General features: G+C 48.2%; 8 protein-coding genes across 8 annotated transcripts; 4 read left to right on the forward strand and 4 right to left on the reverse strand.

Moving 5' to 3' along the window:
- Positions 1 to 1,178: 1,178 nt before the first annotated feature.
- Positions 1,179 to 4,854, forward strand: DFJ58DRAFT_743917 (CHAT domain-containing protein; the record flags this gene model as incomplete). The annotated part of the gene is made up of 6 exons (XM_041387283.1): positions 1,179 to 1,423; positions 1,478 to 1,617; positions 1,663 to 1,760; positions 1,816 to 2,783; positions 2,848 to 4,015; positions 4,060 to 4,854. The coding sequence occupies 6 exons, from the start codon at positions 1,179 to 1,181 to the stop codon at positions 4,675 to 4,677; spliced, it is 3,237 nt and encodes a 1,078-aa protein (XP_041246557.1). The 3' UTR covers positions 4,678 to 4,854.
- A 115-nt stretch (positions 4,855 to 4,969) lies between these two features.
- Positions 4,970 to 6,106, reverse strand: DFJ58DRAFT_775055 (ERG2 and Sigma1 receptor like protein-domain-containing protein). Its single transcript, XM_041389409.1, has 4 exons — positions 5,862 to 6,106; positions 5,603 to 5,792; positions 5,354 to 5,574; positions 4,970 to 5,300 (listed from the first exon to the last, which is right to left on the reverse strand). Exons 1-4 carry the CDS (start codon positions 6,004 to 6,006, stop codon positions 5,167 to 5,169), a joined length of 690 nt encoding a protein of 229 aa, XP_041246558.1. The 5' UTR covers positions 6,007 to 6,106; the 3' UTR covers positions 4,970 to 5,166.
- A 105-nt stretch (positions 6,107 to 6,211) lies between these two features.
- On the reverse strand, positions 6,212 to 6,962 carry DFJ58DRAFT_775057 (histone-fold-containing protein). The gene is made up of 3 exons (XM_041389410.1): positions 6,688 to 6,962; positions 6,503 to 6,632; positions 6,212 to 6,449 (listed from the first exon to the last, which is right to left on the reverse strand). The coding sequence occupies exons 1-3, from the start codon at positions 6,857 to 6,859 to the stop codon at positions 6,332 to 6,334; spliced, it is 420 nt and encodes a 139-aa protein (XP_041246559.1). The 5' UTR covers positions 6,860 to 6,962; the 3' UTR covers positions 6,212 to 6,331.
- A 208-nt stretch (positions 6,963 to 7,170) lies between these two features.
- Positions 7,171 to 7,775, forward strand: DFJ58DRAFT_715207 (histone-fold-containing protein; the record flags this gene model as incomplete). Its single annotated transcript, XM_041384105.1, has 4 exons — positions 7,171 to 7,366; positions 7,416 to 7,479; positions 7,521 to 7,683; positions 7,752 to 7,775. 4 exons carry the CDS (start codon positions 7,171 to 7,173, stop codon positions 7,773 to 7,775), a joined length of 447 nt encoding a protein of 148 aa, XP_041246560.1.
- A 1,223-nt stretch (positions 7,776 to 8,998) lies between these two features.
- On the forward strand, positions 8,999 to 9,690 carry DFJ58DRAFT_656654 (uncharacterized protein; the record flags this gene model as incomplete). The annotated part of the gene is made up of 2 exons (XM_041381928.1): positions 8,999 to 9,313; positions 9,373 to 9,690. The coding sequence occupies 2 exons, from the start codon at positions 8,999 to 9,001 to the stop codon at positions 9,688 to 9,690; spliced, it is 633 nt and encodes a 210-aa protein (XP_041246561.1).
- A 3,175-nt stretch (positions 9,691 to 12,865) lies between these two features.
- On the reverse strand, positions 12,866 to 13,113 carry DFJ58DRAFT_775064 (uncharacterized protein). Its single transcript, XM_041389411.1, has one exon. It carries the CDS (start codon positions 13,096 to 13,098, stop codon positions 12,877 to 12,879), a length of 222 nt encoding a protein of 73 aa, XP_041246562.1. The 5' UTR covers positions 13,099 to 13,113; the 3' UTR covers positions 12,866 to 12,876.
- An 899-nt stretch (positions 13,114 to 14,012) lies between these two features.
- Positions 14,013 to 14,856, reverse strand: DFJ58DRAFT_775067 (uncharacterized protein). Its single transcript, XM_041389412.1, has 4 exons — positions 14,631 to 14,856; positions 14,282 to 14,447; positions 14,101 to 14,261; positions 14,013 to 14,041 (listed from the first exon to the last, which is right to left on the reverse strand). Exons 1-4 carry the CDS (start codon positions 14,786 to 14,788, stop codon positions 14,020 to 14,022), a joined length of 507 nt encoding a protein of 168 aa, XP_041246563.1. The 5' UTR covers positions 14,789 to 14,856; the 3' UTR covers positions 14,013 to 14,019.
- Positions 14,857 to 17,339: 2,483 nt separating this feature from the next.
- On the forward strand, positions 17,340 to 19,425 carry DFJ58DRAFT_775071 (general substrate transporter). The gene is made up of 4 exons (XM_041389413.1): positions 17,340 to 17,516; positions 17,566 to 17,835; positions 17,886 to 18,181; positions 18,230 to 19,425. The coding sequence occupies exons 2-4, from the start codon at positions 17,603 to 17,605 to the stop codon at positions 19,375 to 19,377; spliced, it is 1,677 nt and encodes a 558-aa protein (XP_041246564.1). The 5' UTR covers positions 17,340 to 17,516; positions 17,566 to 17,602; the 3' UTR covers positions 19,378 to 19,425.
- Positions 19,426 to 25,659: the final 6,234 nt, after the last annotated feature.

A 25,659-nucleotide genomic window follows, 5' to 3' on the forward strand; every position in this document is an offset into this window, starting at 1 on the left:
GGACATGGGTTTATACTGAAACAGCATGATCGTGATATGTTACTGCACTACCGTAACTAAATTTCAATTTTTGTACTTGTCCAGTACCATTTTTTTTTGTTTTCCTCCATTTGACAGTATGTAGGACATTCTTATCAAACATATTCAAATTTCGACCTTAAGTGAGGCCCGTAACGCCTGTGAAAGTCGGTGTTCAATACATCTACATGTTACCATTCACTTACCATGATTTCCTTCTAGATTGAGCACCTTCGCTTTCAATTAGCTGCTGTGCAACGGAATGTGGCCTTCTTGCTCCATGGCACTGATAACAGAAAATGATATTACCCCACAAGGTTGAAACATTGACGTAAGTACTCTATTATCCCTAGCCAGGCATGATGCATGATGACCCAATGTCATGATCTTGTCAAAAACTCTTCATCATAGTCTACATCCGCTGGTATCCATGGCTGTACCAAGAAGTCAAAATTCTCAGTGTAAATAGTTATATTTAGCAGGAGCAGAATTAAATTCTTCTATAGTTCACACGCCTACAATCTCAAGCATGAATTCACTGATGGCCAGTGCCGTGGATTTCAAAGTCCGCTTAAAGTGCTTCATCATGAGCTGATGCGGCTAAGCACTCAAGTGCGTCCCGTGTACACACCTGGTATTCGAACATTCTCCCCCATGGCATTAAGACTCAACTCTTATAGAATGCATCGGGTTTTCTGTCTAGATCTGTCGTTTTTCAATGTTGTTTGCACTATGAAACACACCGGGTTCTGCATTTTGCCTTAGCCTTGTGCTCGATATATCATACGTCTGATAAACAGATCTGGTTCGAGAGATGCTCTGAGATTCGCATGTCCTCTTCAACGACGATTTACCGCTTTCGCTGTTGATTGACCTTGACATTATTGTCTACTTCTTTTGCACCCCGCTAATGGCAATGCTGGTTGGTGACCGGTGATATTTCAGCCTCCGTGCTTATAAGTGCAATCATACAAGCGTCTATTGTGCCGAACAGCCCTCGACAATATGGAAATACACGTGCAGCATGACCTGAACTCTCAACCACTCCTCACCTGAACTTCATTTACAGTTCCCATATCCCTACCCCCATACCACTAGCATTCCACCCACCACTCTGCCCACCCTCTGTCCTCCTTGTCATTATGCGCCATTCCACCATCATGCCCGGTAGCTGGGAAGGCCACTATATCAGACTTGAACGTGGGTCACATCACCTTCGTATGCGTTTTGTGCCTTATCCTCGCCCTACTACAGTCATCAGGATAAACAATCTTCCACTTCCTTCCGAGCGCATACCTGCAGGCTTTTACGTGTCCATTAATGTCGATTCGAGGAGGCGCTGGAAATCAGCCATCCGAGTAGTATCATCCGACAAATCTGGAGTATTGGACGATATCGTAATTTTGTAAAGTTTATAATGATTTTCATATGCGATTTAGGACTGATCATCTATTTGTAGATCATTGCTCGAGGTGCTTGAGTTATCGCTGGAGATCAGGGTTTCATACGAGCTCGGTCGAATGCTAGGCAATGGAGAAGTCGTTGGAAAAGTCAAAACATCGTGGGATGAGCTGCTCGATCATGGAAATGAGCCTTTCGGTAAGTAACCCTCCTCCCTCACGCGCATATATTCACAACTCGTAGACATCTCCTTCCCGCCCGTTTGTGGCGATCACTCTTCCCTTACTCTGAAGGCCGCTGTTTTACATCCTTGCGACAATCAGGACAGCGCACTGCTTGACGTGAGTGACATCAGCCTCTGTGCTGTTGGTTTTGTCAACGGAACACCTGCTACAGTCCATCGTTGAATGTGAGCTTTCTCGAAACACGGATGCGGGCCATGAACAATTTGCCACATACGTGACAAGCAAGACGGTCTCTCACCTGAACGATGCCGTACAGCATTTTCAGTTGGTCTTAGACCAATGTCTGATCGGCCATCCTGACCAGGCAGCGGCTCTCACCAACCTCGCGTGGGCCCGCCTTAAAGGCTACATACACGAGGATTTTCAAGACATTGAGTCTATCACTTCTCTGTTCCGCGAAGCCCTTGTCTTGCGTCCGCAGGGCCATCCCGATCATCCATTGTCTATATACCACCTCACTAAAGCGTTGATCTGGCGCTACGGCAAGGATAACACTGCCGTATATATCCATGAATACGTGCAACTGTTCTGCAAGCTATTGGCCCTCTGTCCAGAGGGCACCTACCTTCGTAGCATCATGCATAACGTTGATCGTGTGGTCCGCCTATGCAACGGATTTCCAATTGACGCATCTGATGAAGGCATTCGCCTTCGACGAAATGTGCTCGAGCTCTGTCCTTTGGGCAACGAACACCGTCCAGAAGCACTCCACAAGCTTGCATGGGTTCTCATGGTACGCTTTCAACAACGCGGCACCATTGATGATCTAGACGAGTGCATAGAACGTGGTCATGAAGCTGTTTCTCTGTGCTCTGAGGAACATTCTAGACATGATTTCTACTTGAATAACTTGGCCGTGTCACTCTATCATCGCTTCAATCACCAAGGCCATTCCAATGACCTCAACCAGGCCATATATTTGTACGAAGAAGTGCTGCGCCTGCACCCTGTTGGGCACAACCATCGTGATAGAACCATCAACCTCCAGCGCGAGGCACTGACGTTGTGCCCGCCCGGGAATCCAAATCGTAATTACACGCTTAACAACCTTGCCAGCACACTCAGAACTATATATAATGAATTGGATGCCAACGAGTATCTCAACGAGGCCATCGACCTGTTCCGGGACTCAGTTACAGCAACATGGCCACCCACTTCACCATGTAGCTCTTTTCAATATGAGCTCGGGGCTCCGTTCTCGTTTCAACCAAACTGGGAAGAATGAAGATATCGAGGAGGCCATTCGACTCTGCCAAAAGTCATTGGTGGTTTTACCCTCATTGCACCCAGATAGATATTTCAGCTACATGGTGCTGAAGAATGCATATGTGGCTCGTTACCGGATACAGAACAACCCTGCTGATTTATCGCTTGCTGTAGATAACTTCAGACTGGGAGCGAGACACCCTACTCAAGGCTTTCCCCACCGGATTGCAATAGCTCTGTGCTGGGTTGACGCAGCTGAAAATTCTCAACATGACTCTACGCTTGAAGCATACCAAATATGCTTGGAGCTTTTCGACAACCACATGATGACGCGATCATCAGTTATCTCACGGCGTGAGGCTGCAACCACTTTCTGCGGTGCACAATCATTGCCAGTCGATGCAGCCTCTTGTGCCATACGTCGTGACGATCTGCGACGAGCAGTTGAGCTCCTGGAGCAGGGTCGCGGCCTACAGTGGTCGCTGGCCTCTCGACTCAGGACACCGCTGGAAGACCTAAAGCTTGCGAGTCCGGAACTAGCTCTCAGGCTCTCAGAGATCAACGAGCACCTGTCTGATGCTCAGGGTTCCGTCGGCAGTGCTGACAGAGCTGCTGCCGATCGAGCAGCAGTACAGTACAGGAGACTTCAGGAGGAGTGGGGTGCAGCGGTAGCTGAAATCCGTGATCTTCAAGATTTCTCGCGGTTCCTGCTCCCGCCTTCATACGAAGACTTGCAAGCCGCAGCGCGTCATGGCCCAGTCATCATCCTCATTGCGAGTCAATACTCCTGCAGCGCCATCATTGTCCCGACGTCAGGAGAGCCCCACCACATTAGCTTCCCGCGCATCACTCTCACACATCTGGAGAAGCTCAAGAATGACTTTGCCAGGAAAATACGGATTGCATCTTGTATGCGTCCAGAGGAGACGAGGAAGGAATTGCAAGTCCTCTTGCAGACAGTATGGGACGACATTATGCTGCTCATCGTCATCGTTCTCCAACGCGATCTCAAAGTAAGAGCGGCTCTCGAATCTGGCTGTGTCCAACTGGAACCTTCACTTCTATTCCTCTCCACGCAGCTCACCCCTTTCGAAAGAAGGCAGACGGACGTGGGCGGGAACTATGCCTGGAAGACGTCTACATCTGTTCTTACACGCCGACACTTTCGGCTCTAATCAGATCTAGACAGATGATGAAGACAAGTGTCACTCCGTCCTTCGCTGTGATTGGACAAAGTGAGCCCGGCGCAGGGCAAGGCAAGGCGCTCGTTACTATCGACAGCGAGCTCGAGCTCGTCCGCAAGCTCGTTCCCACGACGGCCAACCCCATCACTGTCTCTGGCGACGACGCCACGAGAGCAGGTGTACTCGACGCTTTGCAACGCAACACTTGGATTCACCTCGCTTGTCATGGGAAGCAGGACTGCGAGCAGCCTTACTATTCACGTTTCGCCATGAGAGACAAACCTCTGACGCTGCTTGATATCATGGAGAGAGACATTCCTCATGCTGAGTTCGCATTCTTGTCGGCTTGTCATACCGCTGTTGGTGATGAGAAGACACCCGACGAAGTCATCCACCTCGCAGCTGGACTACAATTTTCTGGGTTCAAGAGTGTCATTGGCACGCTGTGGGTGGTCGATGACGCTGTCGCAAAACACGTTGTCGAAGCTTTCTACGAGAAGATGTTCAAGGATGGTGTGATGGACTGTACGAAGGCGGCCTGGGCACTCAACCGGGCTACCAACGCTGTGAGGAAAAAAGTGCCGCTTGAGCAGAGGATAGTTTTCATTCATATTGGTGTGTAGTTCTGCTATGTTGTATTTCTGTCGTCTGCTTTGGTTTTACAAGTCGTTGATCGTGGATTCTATACCCTCACTGTACATCAAGCTGTTGTAGATATTACCCTGATATTCTTGTGGTGTAATCATGCTCTCGTATATACCTCTCTCACGTAAGTTGTTGCGAAGTCACTAGTCGACTCGTTACCTTCCAATGATTCTTCTTTAAATACATCTGCACTTAAAGCAACCTCAACTACAGGCATGCTCACCAATCGAAGTCGGGGCTTATTCAATGTCTCAGGTGCACCTTACAATAAAAAGCAGGATGGATGATTAGACATCGGATACCAAGGGCTCGCACAATTCTGCCAGCGAACAATAAGTATATACGAGGTTCCTAATAAATGGCATTACCGCGTGGTAGAACGACCAGCACAAGATCTCTGTCTAGGGGTATTATAACATATCACAGATGTCATCAGAAACCAACATGTCTCATATAGCTTATATCAATCATATCTTGCCAACAAGCAAGTTCTTGATCATCTCCCGGCCCGTGATGCGAACGGTGTGGTATAACGTCGGAAGATCTAGGGTAGACGTGAAAGTATCCGCAAGACCAAAGGGCATCATCAACGGGATCCAGCCTCCAAAAAAAAATTGAGACAAAACGACAATGCCATCTCGAAATACCACGTACCCCGAGCATACTCAAGCGCAAAGCACCCCTCATGCATCTTATATTGCTTCGCAGTACCCCTCGGGAGGAAATGCATGTCCCCAGGGCCGTACCTCTCCATTTCCAACGCACCTGGTTTGAACGCCCACTGCTCGCCGACTAAAATATGGAAGTAGTCATCTGCAGTGTGCAACCCCGTGTGTCCTTCCGTGCCTAGAGGGGGTACCGAAAATAATGAGGTACTCAGTGATAGACGCGTGGATGATGTACATTGCGCCCATTGCGCCTCCAGCGTTGCTGAATACCCACTCAGAGGCGTTCATGTTAAGGGAGATGGCAGGGGAGTCGAGTTGTGGGTATGTAGAGGTGAGGTTGGTGAGAATGTGGGTGATCATGCCTTGGGGGTCATTCGGTGAGACGAGGACGGCTTCTTGGGCAAGCTCGTGGAGGAACTTGGGCTCTAGGACATACCACCGGTCCTGTAGTCGAGGTCACTTGATGCGGTAGAAGAGTTGGAGTAGTGACTGACCTTTATTGCCATCAAGCCAGGTAAATGTTGCACCAAGAAGCAGCAATGCAACTATGCGTGTCATCCATTTCGTGAAGTTGTTTTGTGGCTTTGGTGAGGGCTGCTCGGGAGCTGCATCCGCGCTTCCTGATCGTGTCTTTCCCATTGCGAATTCTATGTTATTTGGACGTTTCCTTGTGACTTGGGACAGAATGAGAGAAACGACCTGGAAATTGCAACGGCAGCCACTGCGGTGGACGACGTGGATTAAAAGACTCTTTTAAGCCCAGACTTTTCATTGTGGTACGAGAAACGGGCACGTGACTGCCACGGAAATCAGACGCGCTGGTGCCATGTACACATCCCACGTATTAGGAGAACAGGATCAACGAGATGCTGTTCCAGAGTGAGAAAATGATATATAAGACCGAGTACTATAAAAAAAATACAAATACATCCTACACCGAAGAACGAAAATAAATCGAATAAGATTATACTTCCTGGCTCTCCTTCTTGCCCTTTGCACTTTTACTGGGCAGAAGTTCAGGGTTGATGAAAGGAACGACACCACCCTGTGAAATGACAACGTCTCCAAGGAGCTTGTTCAGCCTATGGAAAAAGCGAGTTAGACACTGCGGAATGACTGAGAAATGTTTGCGTACTCTTCGTCGTTTCGGATGGCGAGTTGCAAATGTCTAGGAACGATACGCTGCTTCTTGTTGTCGCGGGCTGCGTTACCGGCGAGCTCCAGGATCTCAGCGGCGAGGTACTCTAATACGGCTGCAAGGTAGACTTTGAACCAAGTTAGAACAAACGCGTGAGGGATTGAATTTAGTGATGGACTTACCAGGTGCTCCAGCACCAACACGCTGTGCGTAGTTGCCCTTCTTCAAGAGACGGTGAACACGACCGACGGGGAATTGGAGACCGGCTTTGGCGGAACGCGATTGAGACTTGGATGAAGATTCACCAGAGGCTTTGCCACCAGACTTTGCCTTTCCGCCGACTTTGCCAGACATGATAGATTGATTGAAGAGGGTTGTTAAAGTGTTTTGAGAGTGTATGTACAGAGTACGACGACGGCGATGATGAAGGACGAGGATAAAATAGGGGAGCCGCGATCAATGGCCGCTTGTATTTATACTGGGCACACGTGATTTTATAAAATAAGGTTCAGCGATCAACAAAGATTTTTGGACGCGTTGATCGGGTTACCAAATAAGACCACACGCGTCACAAACGATAAATACAAACGCCCAACGAGTTTTGATAATCATTCACACTACCTCACATCTCAACAACAACCTCCCACCACCACCAACTTCATCAAATGGCACCTAAACCAGTCTCAACCACCGCCTCCAAGGCCCCTGCTTCCACTGCTGCCTCAAAGGCACCCGCAAAGACTACCGACAAGGCTAAGAAGGCTACCAAGACTTCTGCTGCCGCCGCTGCGGGGGCTGATGGTGAGAAGAAGAAGCGCCGTAAAGTTCGCAAGGAGACCTACTCCAGTTACATCTACAAGGGTATGTTCCATCGACATCTCTTACTCTTCCAGTCTGACTTTGGTCCCAGTGTTGAGACAAGTGCACCCTGATACCGGTATCTCCAACAAGGCCATGCTATCCTCAACTCCTTTGTCAACGACATTTCGAGCGCATCGCAAACTGAAGCATCTAGTATGTACTCTCCGATCATCCTATTGATCATTCCTAACTCCTTCCCTCCAGAACTCGCCGCTTACTCCAAAAAATCGACGATATCTTCTCGGGAGATCCAAACATCTGTACGACTTATTCTACCTGGTGAACTGCCAAGCACGCCATCTCGGAAGGCACAAAGAGTGTCACCAAGGTCAGATCTTTCCACCTTCATATCGTCTATCTCTCTTACTCACCATTACATCTGCAGTTCTCGAGCTCATCAGCGAAGTAGGCTTATCCTTGATTGTTCTACTACTGTTGTCTCGCTGGACAGCATGGGCTGTTGTATTTTAGGTGTATCATTTACATTATTTTAATCTACTCTTCGATCGGGAACCTGTCAAGTGCGTGAACCTCATGAGTACTGAGTTCCATGGTGAGCGTCACTAGTGGCCAGCGGTATGCAGTACATCCTTGGTGATAGTGTTATCCGAGATGACAGTCAAATGATGCAAGGATAATAATGCATTGGCATGATTCACTATGGACGTCGGATGCCAACTGGAAGTATGTGGGTTAACTCGAAGATACTCAGATCCGTGTCATCTACTACGACTCTCATGTTTAAACATAGTATGCCACTGCTATTAGTACTTAGTATCCTCATCCGATGTTCAGCAGGGTTCTGTGACTCAGATCTTAATCGATGATGGTACACTAACACGGTGGATACGTGCACAGGTCTGTGGGGACGCAGTGAGCTTTTGGGCAACAATGCAATAATAGGCGCCCGCGCACGGACCAAAACCCATCCGACTACCCAATTTTGCTCCCTCACTGGAGTCTGGCAGTAGTGATCGGTTAGTCTCTATCAGGATCTTGCATACTAGTCACGTCCCTCATGAAAAGTCAATCAGATCTATCGAGTAAGGGTGATATCAAAAGCCGTCCTTAGTTCTGGCTTGGGCACGAGGTGATCATTACATCGTTCATTCGGTTCCCTGGACAATGGGCACATTAATCCCCGCTATTGCAAAATATAACCCCACATTCGGCTCATGATCCCAGACCCTGGTAATTCGGAGGCCATACTCGGATAACAAGGTTCATTTGCCACTTGAGCTTCCCTGCACCTGCAGGTAGATACTTCGCGGTGCATTACAATCTCATATTCGGTTCGTTGAACGGCAATATACTCCCCTGTGTGTCAACAGACGTAAAATGTCATCCAACGCGGTTTACGGTCCCCCCATACCCCGATGCCGGCCAGGCACATTTACTCCCAAATGACAGGCTTCCCGGCAGGGAGATACCTCATGCAGGGTTTGGTCTCGGATTGAGTGACTTATCCAGCAGTTATGAACTTCGTTTCTATCCGGATCATCTGATGAACCAGGTTCAAGGTAGCCTAACCTCTGATGGATAGTAGCAAGTTATTCGCCCCCGCGATCTTCATGCACGTATAAATGCCCTAGGAATTTTCGCTTTCAATCCACTCCCAAAAACTCTATCACCATGTCAGATTATCCCGCCCTAGCAAACCACCGTCTCAACGAGTCAGCGACTAACCATGATGTTGCCGCGCAAGACCTTAGCCACGATGGCCAACTCAATGCAGGTCTCAATGACGATATCCCCGAAGAGCATGTCCTCGCACTTTATATCGGCTCACCGTGCTCACCTCATATCCACAGGGACCTCGTCAATCGTCTCATTCGGGACAACCAAGACCTTTGGAACCAATTGCTTCACAATGATTTCGTCGAGAACATGCGTGTTGCAAGCGCAGACAACCAGTCCGTTCTCGATGGTTTCAAATGGTACATGATCGTACGTTACTTGATACCTGTCGATGCTTCACACCGTGATTCACCACTCTCTACACACAGCAAGACTTCTTCTACTGCGTGCAACTCATAGCATACAATGCCGATCGCGCAGCAAAAGCCCCCAACCCAACGATATACGGGAAATTGACCAGGACTCTCAACAACACACTGACGCAATGGGCTCCTAACGCCCTCCAAACCTGTACCGATGCTGATAAGCTGAACATCCCAGACACAGTCGTCTTCGCTGCCAAGCGGGAAAAGGCGACTGAAAGGTACACAAAGTTCATCTCTGACACTGCGGAGGATGAGAACTGGGTCGTCTCTTTGCTCGCTCAAGTCCCTGGCATTCAGGTTCGTGAGGGGTATCCTACATGAGGTCAATTTATACCAATCGCTGACTCGATCGTTAGTCGTACTATGCGATCGCTCGTGACCTTCAGCAGAATGCTATCCACCAAGGTCAGTAACATCTTCCAGCAGTGCACGAGCCTCCAACTGATCCAACCATGCTTCCAGACACTACATGGTACAAACTCTGGGTTGTCGAGAACGCCAAGCACTACAAGTCCACAACCGAACAAATCAGTAAGGAATTACTGTGCCATGTAACTCTACTCAACTGACGCTATCTCTACGTAGATTTCTTCAAGAATAATTATGAGAGCTGGAGGTACATTTCTTATAAGAAGTTGACCAGGATCTTCAGGACAGCGTGTCAAAGCGAGATTGATCTGTGGAACGTAGCGCTGAACCCTGGACCCGTGCAATGAAGGACTCGAAACATGCGGACGAAGTATGTAGTAGTATCAAATTGGAATGTACTAGGCGCGTCAATGTCTAAATATTAGTCTGCGTCGACGCAAGATCAACTTGTGCTGAGACCGATGCAATAATGACGGGTCTCGATTGCACACACGATGCCAGTAGGAGGCGGCAAGCCAGCTCCTGGCGATGGCCGTGTACAGAAAGATCAAGTAGACGAACAGTACTAGATCAAGGCCGAGCGCAGCAACCTTGTCCCACAAGTACTAATGTCACGTACTATCATTCGGAGAATGCATCAAAGTTATACTAATTGTGCATCATCAGCGAGCTAGGGCAACAATCGAGAAAGTTGCGGAAAATCTGCTGTCGGACAATGTGCTACATGTGTGATGAGAATGAGTAGACAGGTTCTGACAATGGATATAAGCACAACTGTTGAACTTAGAGGGCTGGATTTACTAGTAGTCGGAAGATGACATTCCTTTCCGTCGAGAGGTTTGTCCGATGAAGGGCCACTGCCAAGTTCACATCATCTGAATCTTAGTGAAGTGGAAAGCTCGGGCAATACATGTTTACCAGTGGTCGTAACTTGCAAAGGTTGGTCAGATCTGGGGTCGTGAGTGCATTAACAATTGAGAGCGATGAACAAAGAATAACTTACAGCGAATAAACAGCCAAAAAGCTTGATGGAATCAACACCTACAGCATATGAATGGTGTTTAAGTTCTCGGCATCGCATTCTGGTCGAATTATCTTTGAACGCCTATAAGTTATGGATGAAAACTTTCTGAAGAAAAGCTGAAGCCATCGACAGACTATCACATAAAAGAGGTTTCGGCGCAATGACTGGGCCTACTAAGTTAAGATAGACCTCCGAGGATCTATACACCACAAAAATATTGTCAGTAGGTTTCGAACCAACTCCAAGAGAAGCAGATTTTGACTATGTTGCGGTAACCACTTGGCTAAGACCAGTTAGATGGACCTCTGAGGAAACCATCCATGAGTCAACGTCAAGGTGTGTTCCGATAGAAAAAGACGGCTCATTCGGCAGGTTTCGAACCTGTGCAGTCGAAGAGGAACAGATTTTGATTCTGTTGCATTGACAGTAACTACTTGGCTAAGACCAGCTGAGATGAACATCCAATGAAACTGTGCATGAGCGAATGTTAAAGTATGTTCTGGTAGGGAAAAACTACCTTGCCGTCGGCAGGTTTGACAGATTTTGATTCTGTTGTGGAAACCACCTGGCTCATAAGACCAGTTAAGATGGGAAACCTTCAAGATAGCGAGGGAAACCTTGTCATCGGCAGGTTTCGAACCTGCGCCGGCACTGTCAGATTTAGATTCTGTCGTGGTAACCACTATGGCCAGGACGTAGTTGAGATGGACCTCCGAGGAAACAATCCATGAGCGTATCTTGAAGGTGTGTTCCAATAAAAAAACGAACCTGTTGAACAGCAAGTTTCGAACCTGCACAGTCCAAGAGAAACAGATTTCCATTCTGTTGTGGGAACCACTAAGCTAAGACCAGTTAGATGAACCTCCAACGAAACCATCCATGAGTGAATATCAGGGTGTTACCGTGTTTTGAGAGAAAAATAACTTGTCGACAGGTTTCGAACCTGCACAGTCCAAGAGAAACAGATTTGGATTCTGTTGGTGTGATCACTTTGGCCAGTGCACTTCAGAGGTTGAGATGAACCTTCGAAGAACTGTCCATGAGTGAACATCAAGGGTGCGATAAGACATTTGTCGGCATTGAATCCGCAGTGCGTACCACCAATATTTCTAATATATTCTGGTGCCAGTCGGCTGTGACAACTTAAGATAGACCTTGAAGGATACATCCATGAGTGAATGTTCAGCAAGAACAAGCGTGAAAACTGAACTTTTCCCGCAAACAAAGTTGAGGATGAATCTATTGGAGCCCCAGAATCAGAACCTGCGTGGATGATAACTTGAAGAACACTAAGATTGACTCATTGTCAGCCACGTTACACAAAAAGAATGAAAGCCCGAACGTCCATTGGTCTATCTACAACATATATCAGCACGAGATCCCGCCGGCGATGACGTCCATCACGTCATGCTGTGTTCAAGTTGTTGCGTTCTGTCTCTTTCCGACAGCTCTTTCCGTCTGCTGCGACGTGCTGTGTTGTTACGCATCTATCATGCTCCGTCTCCTTTTTGCAGCTCTTTGCTCAGTACTATGGCGACCTCTGCTTCATTTCACGGCGTTCTTGGTCTTCAAAACGGAAGCAGATATCAGATCGATAAAATTAATTTCTGGCCCTATGACGGATTCATCGCCACTCCAGAAATCGGAGATATTCGTGTAAATGTATTCACATTTGGCGCTAACACGGCTTCTGCGGAAGACGGAATCCATTTATTGAATGCGCGGAAAAATATCGGTCCCATCAGAGGCCGATCACGCACCATTGAGTGCACCAGAACACATACCTGATTACTTTGCAATGTTGACCCATCCCGGAGTATCTCCTCATCGCCTGGATCTCTACCAGAACTGCATTTACACCATTCAACGAAACCTCTCGGTGGAAAAAGGCTTGGTCAGAAACGCGCGCGTGCGGATAATTACTCTGCATCGTCGATTTATTGAAGTCTAACTCATCAATACTTTCGAAAGCCATAGCATTCTCCGCATTAACTCTGCGTTTCATCCAAACCGTTCGTCATGGACGGTGAATCGAAGACAGTTTCCTTTGTGACTCACGTTTGCAACTACATTTAATGGTTGTCAAGGCTTGACTGCTCGCACGAGTGCGACGCTTAAAAAGAGGAGAGGTAAGCAATACCTTGCTCCACATGTGTGTGACGTCGTTTGAAGGTCGACACATACGACGAATGAGGCTGAGCTGTAGGATATAATGAAGAGGATAACCGAGACACCATTAAGCAAGGCGCAGATTGGTATTGAAACGAAGCTGAGACTCTGAGGCTAGCGCAGAGCGCAATGAGATACCGTGTACGAAGCTTATGGACTCGGTGCATATCGTGACGATTAAGTTGAGTGTCAGGGCCAATATCTCCCCCTGTAAGTGCAACTGAGTCCCTTCATATGTGGTGACAGTTACTCCCGAAACTCCGTGATTGGCTAAAGTGACGATGCCTGCAACAATGCATGAGCAGCTGAAGATACTTGAGCATGCCACTCCGACATATCTGCGACTCATCAGACTGCGGTCATAGAAATCGGTTCTAGTATTAGTGGACTTCGCATCAGATAATATCGAGTCAAAGTCCTTGTACTGCACACGTATCGCACAGACCGGTCATTGTCTGCCAATTAAGCAAGGCCAGCGAGAAACATGATCAGGAGTCAAGCGAGTCTGCAGGTATGAATCATCGAGAAGTAGCAGTGATATCCGGCATAACAGCTGCACGTAAGTAAATTGCGCAAATGCGACTTCAAAAACACTCACCTCAAGGTGGTAAAATGTCAAACTGATTAATTGATGCATCACAGGCGCGATAAATTTGTTTCTCTTCAGCAAACTTTCAGAATATTAAGATTCCATGGTTAGGTCGAGCTGGCTTTGAACGACATTGATAATCATTGAGCCGTCACCCGCATGCCAGTGCACTGATAATCGCGGCCGATCACTTGCCTTCACTTGTTCTCATCAATACCTAGTCTGTGATGTTAGTCAACCCTTGCTTGAATAATCTGCAAACTCACGTGGGATGACTACTGGCATTCAATGAGCTCTAAAGCGCAGCTAGTACACGATTTCCCGACACGTTCATCTCCTTATCGCCCAGCGCTTCTGCCTGGTACCAAATCAGAATTGCTGAAATGGTATGATACTCGCTGCGTCATATTAAAGAAGCTGGGGAGCCATGCTATTAGACTGCGTTGGATTCGGCAGTCCATTACAGTAAGGGGGGAAATACGGTGAGCATACAAGATCCTCACTTCACGAGCGCATTGCCCCTGCATGATGGCCGCCTCATGTGTCAATGAGAGTTACCCGACGTTGATGTTGCACATACCTATTGACCACAGTTTGTTTGTGTGCCAGCTCTTTGTCAGTATTAGCTTTGCTGTCTCCGTTAACAACAGCAATGATTTCTCGTGCTAAACGCTCCTCCACCGTCCTCCCACTCTTGTTTTTGCTGGTGACTAGTACAGCACGAACAATTGCCCTTATATGCTGTTTTTTTTTGGAAGCACAGCAGGTCTCACGTCGTTCTTTCCTGAGCGCTTCTGTGATATCCACCTGACAGCGGGAGAAGCAGTGATGAGAGCATGGCGAAGGATAGGTAGCGGCGGCGTGCGGGTAAGAGCGTGAATATAAAGGAGGGGACGGGGACGATGCGCTCTGCCCTTGCACGCTTTTCTTGGTTAAGCAGGAAAGATCCGAGGAAATAAAGAAGGGGATCGGATGCTGGCGGAATGAGCATTTGTGAAGCGTCTAGAGTTGAATTCTGAATTGGGGGCATGGGGGGGAGGTAATATATCTGATAGCGATGAAGTCTTCAAGTCGGGGCCTGATAAAGGCCCTATTAGAGAGTCAAGTAACACTGCATCCTGGATAAGTGTTCGTTCATCGGCAGTAGAAATATTAGCACGGCGAGCAAGGACTGGGAGCGTGCGTCTCAGCACGACAGCGGATGGAAGTATGCGTTGAGGACATGGTAGAAACAAGTGCCTCGACACGTTAAACGTTGCTAGGCGCATTGTCACTGACGATCACGAAGAGAGCCGAAAGCAAAGAACGTAACACAAATCTGACCGACGCAAACAAACAGGACACTAGGAAAATGCTGCGCCACCGCTGCAGTATTTGCCGCGACGTCGATCAAGCTCAATGAAAGAATTTATTGCGTCATCGAACTTTCCTAATCGGAACTGGGACACGGCGTGAAGATGCGAATGTGGGTTCGTTGTTGATCCTTCAGAAGGTAGATGGCGTTATGTCTGTCACTCGATGTATAATTGAAAACAAACTTTGTTTGGTAAAAGAACTTTGTCTAAATTATCAAACAATGATAATGCGTGGGAATAGAGGCAGCGCTGAACAAGTTCATCAATCTGTTCTCCCCATGATTTGCCATATCGAGCTGCCCTTGGAAATAGCTACTGTGCAGATGCTCGGAGTAGCCGCAAGGAAGGGAGGTGCCTTGGCGGCAGTGGACACTGATATGATGTGGGTGGGAAGGGAAGAGTTTGGACGGATTGCGTTGTCGGTGACGATAGGACTTGCACAACTTAAGAGGGGATGAGGGATGGGGCAGCTGGAGCACTCCCAGATGGAAATGAAGCACCTTCGTTCTCCAGTGTACCAGGAGGAAGTATTGAAAAGATATATGAATTGACAAAGGCTAGAAAAGACGATGACTGGGGCAGATTGAAATGTGGACCAACTAAACAAGACGCGACAAGCGTGTTATTTACGTTTGTTGATTCTACATTCGTTTCAACACAAACCTCCTCATACCCGGCCCATCGATAAACCCTAGCTAATGGGCCATTTCAACGAACCAGTGATACTTTCAAATGTTTTCAGTTTTGTCTCGCGAGAGATTGGCGAGTTTGTGATAAATGCTACCGGTATATCTGAAGTACGTTCTGTTTTCTCTGATTTAAACGAATCAACTGAATTGATCACTGATACAGTCAGGTCCATCCAAACGGAGACAGGGACGTGATGCGAAGTCTAAAGAGCGGGGCAAACAACGAAAAGGCTATGATGGGGGAGTTATTTGATTCCTATTCACGGAAGCGTCTCGTCGCCTTTGCCCGTATATGACACCAGTGCTGAGTGGATCTAGTTCGTTATTGGTGCGTCTCAGTGTCTTCCATTTATTGAAGATTTACACATCTGAGTCTGCGGTGTGCGCCATTCCCAGAATACAGATCTAGTCAACAAACGTACAGACCATGTATCCTTGTCAGTTCCGCTATCTTTGTCACCCTCGTAATCACTCCATTGGAGTCGTAGGCTCGCAACTGATGCCCAGCAACAAGTTTGTTTCAAGAGATCCGTGCAGATGACATCGGTGCCTTCCAAACTTCACTCACTCAATGCAGTGCCTCCGACATCGCCTGCTGCCCCAAATCCTACTCCTTTGGGCAGCGCATAATATCGGGCGTTCATCGAGGTTGCAGCATCATCGCCTACCATTGTTTTCAAATGATGCCCCATTTCGAACAGATCGCTGGATCGTGCTCCGAAGCTCTACTTAGTTGGGTATTTGCTGTTTATATTAATGTTCTCCGAGAAAGGTCACCAAGGTATTAATGACTGAAATTGGAGTCACAGCGTCATTACCTCTGATAGTCTCTAGAAGGCTGTTCTAGATATTCTTACAGTTGGCTTCGCTGCGTTTCGAGCAGATCACAGGGATGCTCTTCAAAGTTTCACTCTCCAGGTTCGCACCTTGTACTTGTTGAATGCTCGTTGTTAATGTTCTCCCATTCCTTTCGGTAATGCCCGAAATCGGCGTCGCAACATCATCACCTCCAGGAACTTCAGACGATTGAAATGTAGGAAGTCCTGGCAGGTTGCAGCACTGCGTTCCGAGCAGATCGCAGGATCGCTCTTCAAAGCTTCACTCTCCAGGTTCGCACCTCAGAGACGCGGTTAATGCTCTCCAGACACATCAATATTCCTATTGGCAGTTCCTGACATCGGACCCACGGCGTCATCACCTGCTCTTAGTTGTATCATGTCAAATATGAGGAATTCCTTGCAGGTGGCGGCGCTGCGTTTCGAACAGAACGTAGAGTTGTTCTTCAAAGCTCCACTCTCCAGGCTCGTACCTTGGCTTGATTGGATGATCGTTTGAACACTGTTGATATTCTCCCAGAAACATCAATATTGTAAGTGCCTAAAATTGGAGTTGCAGCGTCATCACCTGCTTGGAGCTTCGACATTTTATATGTGGGGAGATCCTCGCAGTTGGTGGGGCTGCGTTTCAAGCAGACTAGTTGTTCTCCGAAGCTTCACCCTTTAGGTCTTCATTTTCGGAATTGTCATGGTCTGACAACGGAGTGCTTCGCTTGGGTCTTTTTCGAGCGCGCCACGAGCAGGTGAGAGTTAATGTTTTTTCGGAGTTGAACTTTATACCTTTCTCATTTTTAATACCAGAATCATATTTGAGGTTGTAGAAGAAGTCGATTGCGCTATTTTTCATGACTTTAGGCGCTATTTTAATGACCGGCCAAATTTTGGGGTCACAAGGACTGTTATCGCCAGCTCAAATGAAGCTTCGTTCGTCTTCAAATAGTCTAATCATGCGTAAGGCATGGTTACTAAGGTCCTTTCAGAAAGTTGTGGGGAAGCTAACCATAGCTGTCGATTTTGCATGTCCGGACAGTCCGCACGCAGGTAGCAATACCGAGTGCAGCCAGTGTACAAATGGGGTTTGCCAGTTCGAAGCTGGCATCCCTTAAGACAGCCATTCACACTATGATATGGGGCATTGCACGCTCTCCTTTGGGTGAGATACGCACACCCTCCTGTTCATGACATTACGCTCTCTGCTCTATATGGCTACGACTTTGAAAAGGGAGCTTCAGGATATCGTTCAGTACCGCAATGCCTACTTTCTTGCGTTCTCAGCAACCATGGGATTTGTCCGCTTTGGTTGGGAGATTGATCTAATAGGCAGCGTGCTCGCATTGCCATCATTTCAAGAATATTTCGGTCTGTCATCGGAATCAGCCTCTGCACGCGCTAGCTTGAGCGCGAATATAGCTTCGGTCCTGCAAGGGGGCGGATTGTGAGTGCAGTTCAGTTTCCCGCTTACCACAATCAGACTCATATATTTAGCTTTGGGGCATTATTTTCGAGTTACTTTGCAAGTAGATTTGGGAGAAAGCCTGTTCTATTGGCTTCGGGAGTTATCTACCTCATTGCAAGCATCATCCAGTCAACAGCTGGAATTGGAACGTCCCCGGCTGTCGGATTGAAAGTTTTGTATTTCTCCCGTTTCTTCGGCGGTGTGGGAGTGGGTTTGACGTCAGCTTTGGTGCCAACATACGTATCTGAATGTGCCCCGAGAGCCATACGTGGTCGATGCACCGGCAGCATCGAGGTTGCTGTGCAACTTGGAAATATGCTGGCTTGTGGGTGTCACTTCCAGACCTGTGACAATTTGAATTGATCGTGTATAGTTTGGGTCAACTACAGCGTTTCTCTCAATATCTCACCAGGACAAATGCAGTGGCGGTTGCCCATTATCGCCCAGATTGTACCTGGGGCACTTTTGCTATTTTTTATGCCTTTTCAACCCGAGTCTCCCCGTTGGCTTGTGGAACGCGGCCGCTATGAGGAAGCGGCTGCAGCCCTCGCATATATTGCGAGGAAGGATCGGGATGATGATGCTGTCGTGTTGACTCTCAGCAAGATTCGCGCCGATTTCATCGGGAAGCACAGACTGCCGCTGCTCACACAATTCCGCAAGATGGGAGAGTCGAAAATCATATTTCTGCGCTGCATTATCCCATCTCTTGCCACCTTCTTCCAGCAGTGGTCTGGCACGAACGCAATTAATTGCTATGCCCCTGAAATATTTGCCGGCCTCGGTTTCTCATCTACTTCTTCAACGCTATTTGCTACTGGAGTATACGGTGTCGTAAATTTCGTCGTGTCATGGGTAACTCTTGCTTTCGTCATCGAAAGTTGGGGTAGGAAGAGGTCCCTGATTTATGGTGGTCTGGCGCAGGGCTTGATGATGCTATGGATTGGCGGGTACGCTGGTGCTCACCCCAACCATGGCATTGTGCCAGGGACGTACGTTTCCATTGTCGCCACATATCTCTTCGGCGTCTTCTTCTGCATAGGCTGGGGTTTTACTCCCGTTGTCCTCGGCTCTGAAGTTGTCCCAGGCCATCTCCGTACAGCCGCCATGTCCCTCGCAACTGCGACTACCTGGCTGTTTACCTACGTCATCGCCCAAATCACGCCTATCATGCTGAACCGCATAACCTATGGGACTTATCTCGTGTTCGGTGTTGCTTCATTTATAATGGCAGCATGGGTATATATCTTCATACCCGAGACGACTGGGTATCCACTGGAAGACATCAAATATCTCTTCGAGAAGGATATCATTGTTCGCTCGTTGGAAGATGCACCTGGGGGCAGGATCTTTGTTGGGAAACGCCGTGCTGTCTCCATGGAGGAGCTTAAAGCCGTCGATGCCCCTCCGACGAATAGTCCCAAGGATACGGAGGAGTTGAGGTTGGAGGAGGCATTCGCGCAGGGTCATTCCCTTCGGAATTCAAATTCACAAAAGCGGGAAGATCCTCTTATCATATGAATGCAGCGAATTGCGGTGGTTAAATGAGTCTGTGTATGTACCTTGTTTATTGTTACATACCTCGGACTGTAAGATGATCGTAGCGGCGTAAGCGCCAATCCCCGACTCCACAAGAAGACAGACAAAATATGATTTGCAGATACTTATTTGTACTAAGACAACAAGGTCATTTATACAGTTTCGAGCCAAGACAAAGAAGCCACCAAGAAAACAAGCACTTGAACCTACTCAACCATAGTATACTCGAGCTCGTCCTCCGATCAAGCACAGCGGTAAAAGAATATTTTTAGTGGGCGACTGGCCATTCGTTCACCGCCTTTCTTTTTCCCTCTTTCCATAGAGTAGATCATATATACGTACTAGTAGTATGTTCGTGAATATAATCTAATCATCTCACTCAAAAATGGAATCAATTGATTCTACATTGCTACTTAACAAGGTTTAGATAAGAGTTGGACCTGCTGAGCGTTATGATTGACCGGTCGACCCATGGAGCGGACCGCAGGGGAGTCCTTATCTATTTATATATTACATGTATTAAGCACGAGATACCGCCGGCATCGGGTCCTATAGTGTCCATCACGTCATGTTGTGTTGTTCTGCGCTCATGATTCTGTCTCCTTTTTACTGCTCTTTGCTCATTGCCATCATGGCGTGGTTGGACCAGCAATACCATTCGGAGGAATTACCTTCATAGGTTTGGGAGATTTTCGGCAAGTAGGCCCCATTGTCAGTGGAGCAGGAGAGACAGCCACTCTCGCAGCGTCAGCAAAGTCATCAGCGTTATGGAATAGCATTCGCATCTTGACTCTCAACACTGCAATTCGAAGCATGGGTGACCCGCAATTCACAGCTTTCGTGGACGGGATTGGTGAAGACTGCTCCGGAAATCGACAGAATCTCGCACTCATAGTAGCGACCACAAAATTCGAGGATACTACTAACTTCCTCTTCCCGCCACATGCTCGAGGACGCCGAGACGTGTCTTTAGCGCGCATTCCTCTCCCCTCTCAATATCTATGTCGACGAATTCAACGACAAAATTCTAGAGAAATTGCCCGGCGATTTTGGTAAGTATCCCAGACAGACATCATCCACACATTCCACTGATGGGACATAGAATCTTATTTCAGCTCGGACAGCCTGAAAGAAGCCGACCACACACCATTTAATGCACCAGAACACACCCCGGACTATCTCGCATTGTTGACCCATCCTGGAGTACCTCCTCATCGCATGGATCTCAAAGAAAACTGCATTTGCGCCATTCAACGAAACCTCTCGGTAGAAAAGGGATTGGTCAGAAACGCGCGCGTGCGCGTGATTGCACTGCATCGTCGGTTCGTCGAAGTCCAACTACTCAATACAATGGAAAGCCACTGCATTCCCCGCATCAACTTCTCATTCCATCCAAACCGTTCATCCTGGACAGTAAATTGAAGACAATTTCCTCTGCGACTCGCATATGCAACTACTTTTAATGATTGTCAAGGACTGACGCTAGGAAGGACTGTGCTCGACTTGCGAACGGATCCTTTTGCTCACAGTCATTGTATACAGCATTGTCGAGAGTGAGAACGCGAAGAGATACATGTATCTATTCACATAACTCAATTGACATCGCTCCCATCTCATTACCGTGAACACAGTGTATCGTACAAAAGCCGACCGAAGGCGAGTCCTTGTTAATAATATTGTTTAATAATATATATATATATATATATATATATATAAAGGCTAGACGAGAATGACTCAGTAGAGGCTTCGCGAAGAAAAGCACAAAACGACGCGAACCAGTGAAAACCTGCGTCAGCAGGATTGTCGTCGCTTGAAGTCCCCTTCTGGTGACCAGTTAGATCATAGATGAATCTCTGACGAAACCATCCATGAGTGAATGTCAGGGTGTTCCGAGAGAAAAATAACTTGTCGGCAGGTTTCGAATCTGCGCAGCTCAAGAGCAACAGATTTTGATTCTGTTGTGGAAGCCACTTAGCTAAGACCGGTTAGAAGAACCTCCGACGACACCATCTATGAATGAATATCAGGGTGTTTTGAGAGAAAAATAACTTGTCGGCAGGTTTCGAACCTGCGGAGTCCAAGAGAAACAGATTTCGGTTCTGTTGTGGTAATCACTTAGGCCAGTACGCTTCACAGGTTGAGATGAACTTCCAAAGAACTGTCCATGCGTGAATGTCAAGGCTGCGATAAGACATTTGTCGGCAGGTTTTGAATCCGCACCATCAACATTTCTAATATGTTCTGGTGCCAGTTGGCTATGACTACTTAAGATGGACCTTGAAGAATTCATCCATGAGCGAATGCTCAGCAAGAACAACCGTGAAAACTGAACTTTTCCCGCAAACAAAGTTGGGTGGTGAGACGATGTCGAATGGACATTAAAAATGTCCAAAGTTTGACGCGCCCATCAGCGGCGGTCAAAATTCCCGCCTCGACTGCTACAGCCGCTATACACATAATGCAGACTTCGCCGATGAATATTCAAGCTCTGAATCTCTGAATGATGCAGCACAATTCTGGACGTTGAAATCGCTCCCCACGTAAAGTAAGTCAATATTGAGTGTTCAGATTAATCAAAAAGGCGCCTCTATTGCCCACGAAGCAGGGGAAACAACAGACTCCAAGAACAACCACATTAATATCGACCGATTCAGCAACGAACTACATATTGTGCCATCAGCCACAGCACCAATGCGAAAGCGGAAACACGACTCACTGTCCAGATGTGCTCATGGACGGGCTGCCAGCCCATCGGTAAGCAGTCTCACTGGCAGATTTTCTGACCGCCGGGCTATTGATATTGCGAGGTGCAAGGGGTGAGCAACAGGGTCGGATACTGGATGCAAAGCAAGCTACTCATACTCACTTTCACTGGAGCACAGTTGTGACTGCAGCAATTATTGTTCGTATCGCAGATCTTTAAGGTAGGTTTGCACTGTGCGGCAGTGACAGACATGCATGCTGCCAAAGTAGTAACGACGACGAGAAACTTGAAGGAGATGTGCATGATGTATACAAAGTGATAAAAGCTTCGCAGAGGAAACTCTGAACTACTGAGGTAGACAGAGCTTGCTTTTATATCCTGAAAACATTATTGTGGGCAGAAACTTGAAGCTCTATTGATTTGGCAGATTGGTCGCGCCTGGATGGCAGAACTTCACAACGGATGGTTTAGGATGAATTCTATTGGAGCCCCATAACTAGAACCTGCGTGGATAATATCTGGACCGCTAGGATTGACTCATTGTCAGCCACAATGAAAGCCCGAACGTCCAGTCTATAACATTAATAATATTGTTTAATAACACATATAAAAAAGGTTTAGACGAGAATGACTCACTTAGTAGAGGCTTCGCGAAGAAAAGCACCAAACGACACGGATCAGCGGAAACCTGCTTCAGCGGGATCGCCGTCGCTTGAAGTCCTCCGCTTCTGGTTGTCCTTTTCCACTGTCTTTCATCTTGAACGAAGTTAAGCCTTCGACTCCGATCAGTACAGCTCAAGTGTCAACTGTCCCTGGACAACAGCTACAGTGACAAAAGCCAGATTCCACCTCTGCACATTGACACCTCGATCTGGTCCACTCACATCCACTGATACCCGGAATGGTGTACCAGATGAGATTTGACTGCGACGCTGGGCATGAACATCCACGCCGATATGGTGAGCGGGGACGGGTTGAAGTCACAGAGGACTAGCAGTTATTTGCCAACGCAAGATGAAATAAAGACTAGTTTGACACAGGACATGCCAGGAATAAGCGTGGCGCTGATAACTAATAATTCTCATGGAGGAATCGTACGGGGTGATATTGACCTTGTAGTACTTGTAGTACAAGGTGATAGTACAAGGTTATGAATTAGGAAACGATATCAACAATCAAGAAAATATAGGTATGCACAGATGTTCCAGTAGATATGATGCTAAAGATGTACTACAATGCAAAAACAAATGAAACCCAGGTTGCCCCGACTTGCAACCTACAAATAAATGAGAATCCCGCAGTGCAAATTGATTCAGCTCTGCCCCTTCCCGTTGCTAGGGGTCTGAATCCGACCGATGAGTTAGGCCCACCCTTCGGGGTACATGGCCCCCTTCTGTTGTTGCAACCCGATTTGGTTGGGGTGACACCGTCCGCCGCGCTTCCCTGTACCTGCGGTCGCTCTCAACATGTTGTCCCTCCTGCACCGATTTAGGCACAGGAGAAACCATCCTTGAAGGCGAGGAATCCTTCGACTGACTCTCTCCCTCCTGCTCAGTGGAATGGAATTCACTTCCCTCTTTAAATATCTCTTTCGCGATGCTGTAAACGGGTGGGAAGTAACCTGTATCATCATCCGGGCCACCCTGCGGAGGGAAGTAATCGCCCCCAGAGTTCGGGGGATGACCATGATTGTGCCATTGTTCGTCTGCATGCACAGGGGCTCCCGGAGCCGGGTTTATCCACGGTGCCTGCGGCCAAAAAGCACCAGGTGTTATCGTCACGCCGGGCGTCATCGGTACTCCACCAGGCGTCAACGGCACCATTGTCACTGATGACGGGTGCCCGGTGGATATGGGCACCATGATCCCAGGTGAAAGAGGAATTCCGGGGGAGAACATGTGCGAAGGCAGGTGCGACGTGTACGGAACTTGGGAGTGCGGCGGAAGGTGGTATGGGGATGATGGTGGGGGAGCCTCTGTTCGGCCTTCTATTGCCTGGTCCTGGTGATTCCCATTATTTGAGCTCTGCTGCTCTGTGGTATTGGCACGCCCGTTTGTTGGCTGCAAGAATGTAAATGGCGGCATGCTTGGTGTGATGGGAGGCAGGCCGTGTGGTGTTATGACACCATAGTGCATATGGTAAGGGGAATGGAGCGGGCTTATCGCGGGGGTGATGTATAGGGCTGCGCACACCCGGATGATGCAACGGACTCATGGGATGAGATGGCATGTAGCCAGCGTGATACATTGGACTCTGTGGGTGGGGCGGAAGGTATGGGGACAGCACCGGTGGATGTGGGAGTGTAAATGTACATGGAGGAGGCAGCGCAATAGGTCCAGGTTGTCGGCGGGAGGATGCCTGAGATGGCTTCTGCGGAGGTGGAGATGTAGACTTCAGATTTAGTGAAGATGTTTTGTTTTTCTCTGCAGCCTTGGAAGCCAGTGCCTTGGACCTTCGCAAACACAGAGATCCAAGTGCGGTCGTGGTGACGTCGGTGTTTCCTGGCCCCTCAAACTTGGCTGGCGTGGATCCTTGGCTTGGCTCAACCTCTGAAGCACCCCACATAGATTGAGACTTGTTCGACAAGTCTGAACTGAGGATCGGATGCGCAAGCATGACAGATTTAGGCGAGTTCTGCCGGGGACTCGCTATACTTGGCCATCCCCCGCTCGCCGGAGGGGACGTTGACGCGGTATCACTGCCTATATCCGACTTAGGACGAGTCAGTGTATAAGGTAGGGAAAATGTCGAGCTCAAACTCGAGCCCGAGTTCTCCCGCGACGTGCCCATACTGACAGGATGGCCCACAGACCCCTGCCCCTCTTGCTCGCCATCGAAGAATGGCTCGTTCAATAGCGAGCTCGCACTGAATGTAGGGCGCCGCGCAGAACCGCCACTAAAGGACGGGCGCTGAGACGTGGAGCTAAAGGTGGGGCGTTGGGATGTCGAAGAGCTGAACGACGGTCGCTGGGATTGCGACGCACCGAACGAGAGCCGCTGGGAGAAGTTTGTACCATCAGTCAATGATGAGGCTGTACTAAAGCTTGGCCGTGACGACCCCGATGAAGTCGATGTGGTATAGCTTTGCGCTTGCGAAGAGCCCGCAGAGACGCTTGGACGCTGCGAGCTGGAGCTCGATGTCCGTGATTTATTTGATGATAGCAGATGTATATCGCTCCCGAGCTTCATGTCTGTGTTTAGCTTCAAGCTGAGGGAATCAGCGACACCCGAATGTGGGGGCAACTTGGCGGTAAGCGCGTCGGCACCCAGAGATAGGCCGAGGGGAGCGAAGTTTGTCGAGCTATTGTTTGAGAACCCTAGATGAGGCGAGCTTGTCAACGAATGCGGATGGGTGGGTGTAGGTGCTAGTGAATGGGCTGCTGATGGCGCAAGGGACTGAGTGTGCATGAGTGTAGGAGAAGTGAGGGGGGCGGGGGTAAGGGGACTTGAACCGAGAGAAGGGTCGGAGGATCGAGAACTTGATGGCGCGATTGAGTGAGTCAACAGGACTTCCAGCTGAGATGATGTTATGGGGTCTAGATCAGCACGTCTAAGCGAAT

The sequence above is a fragment of the Suillus subalutaceus genome (genome assembly GCF_016647625.1).
Source record: "Suillus subalutaceus strain FC151 chromosome Unknown DFJ58scaffold_25, whole genome shotgun sequence".
NCBI classification, from domain to species: Eukaryota; Fungi; Basidiomycota; class Agaricomycetes; order Boletales; family Suillaceae; genus Suillus; species Suillus subalutaceus.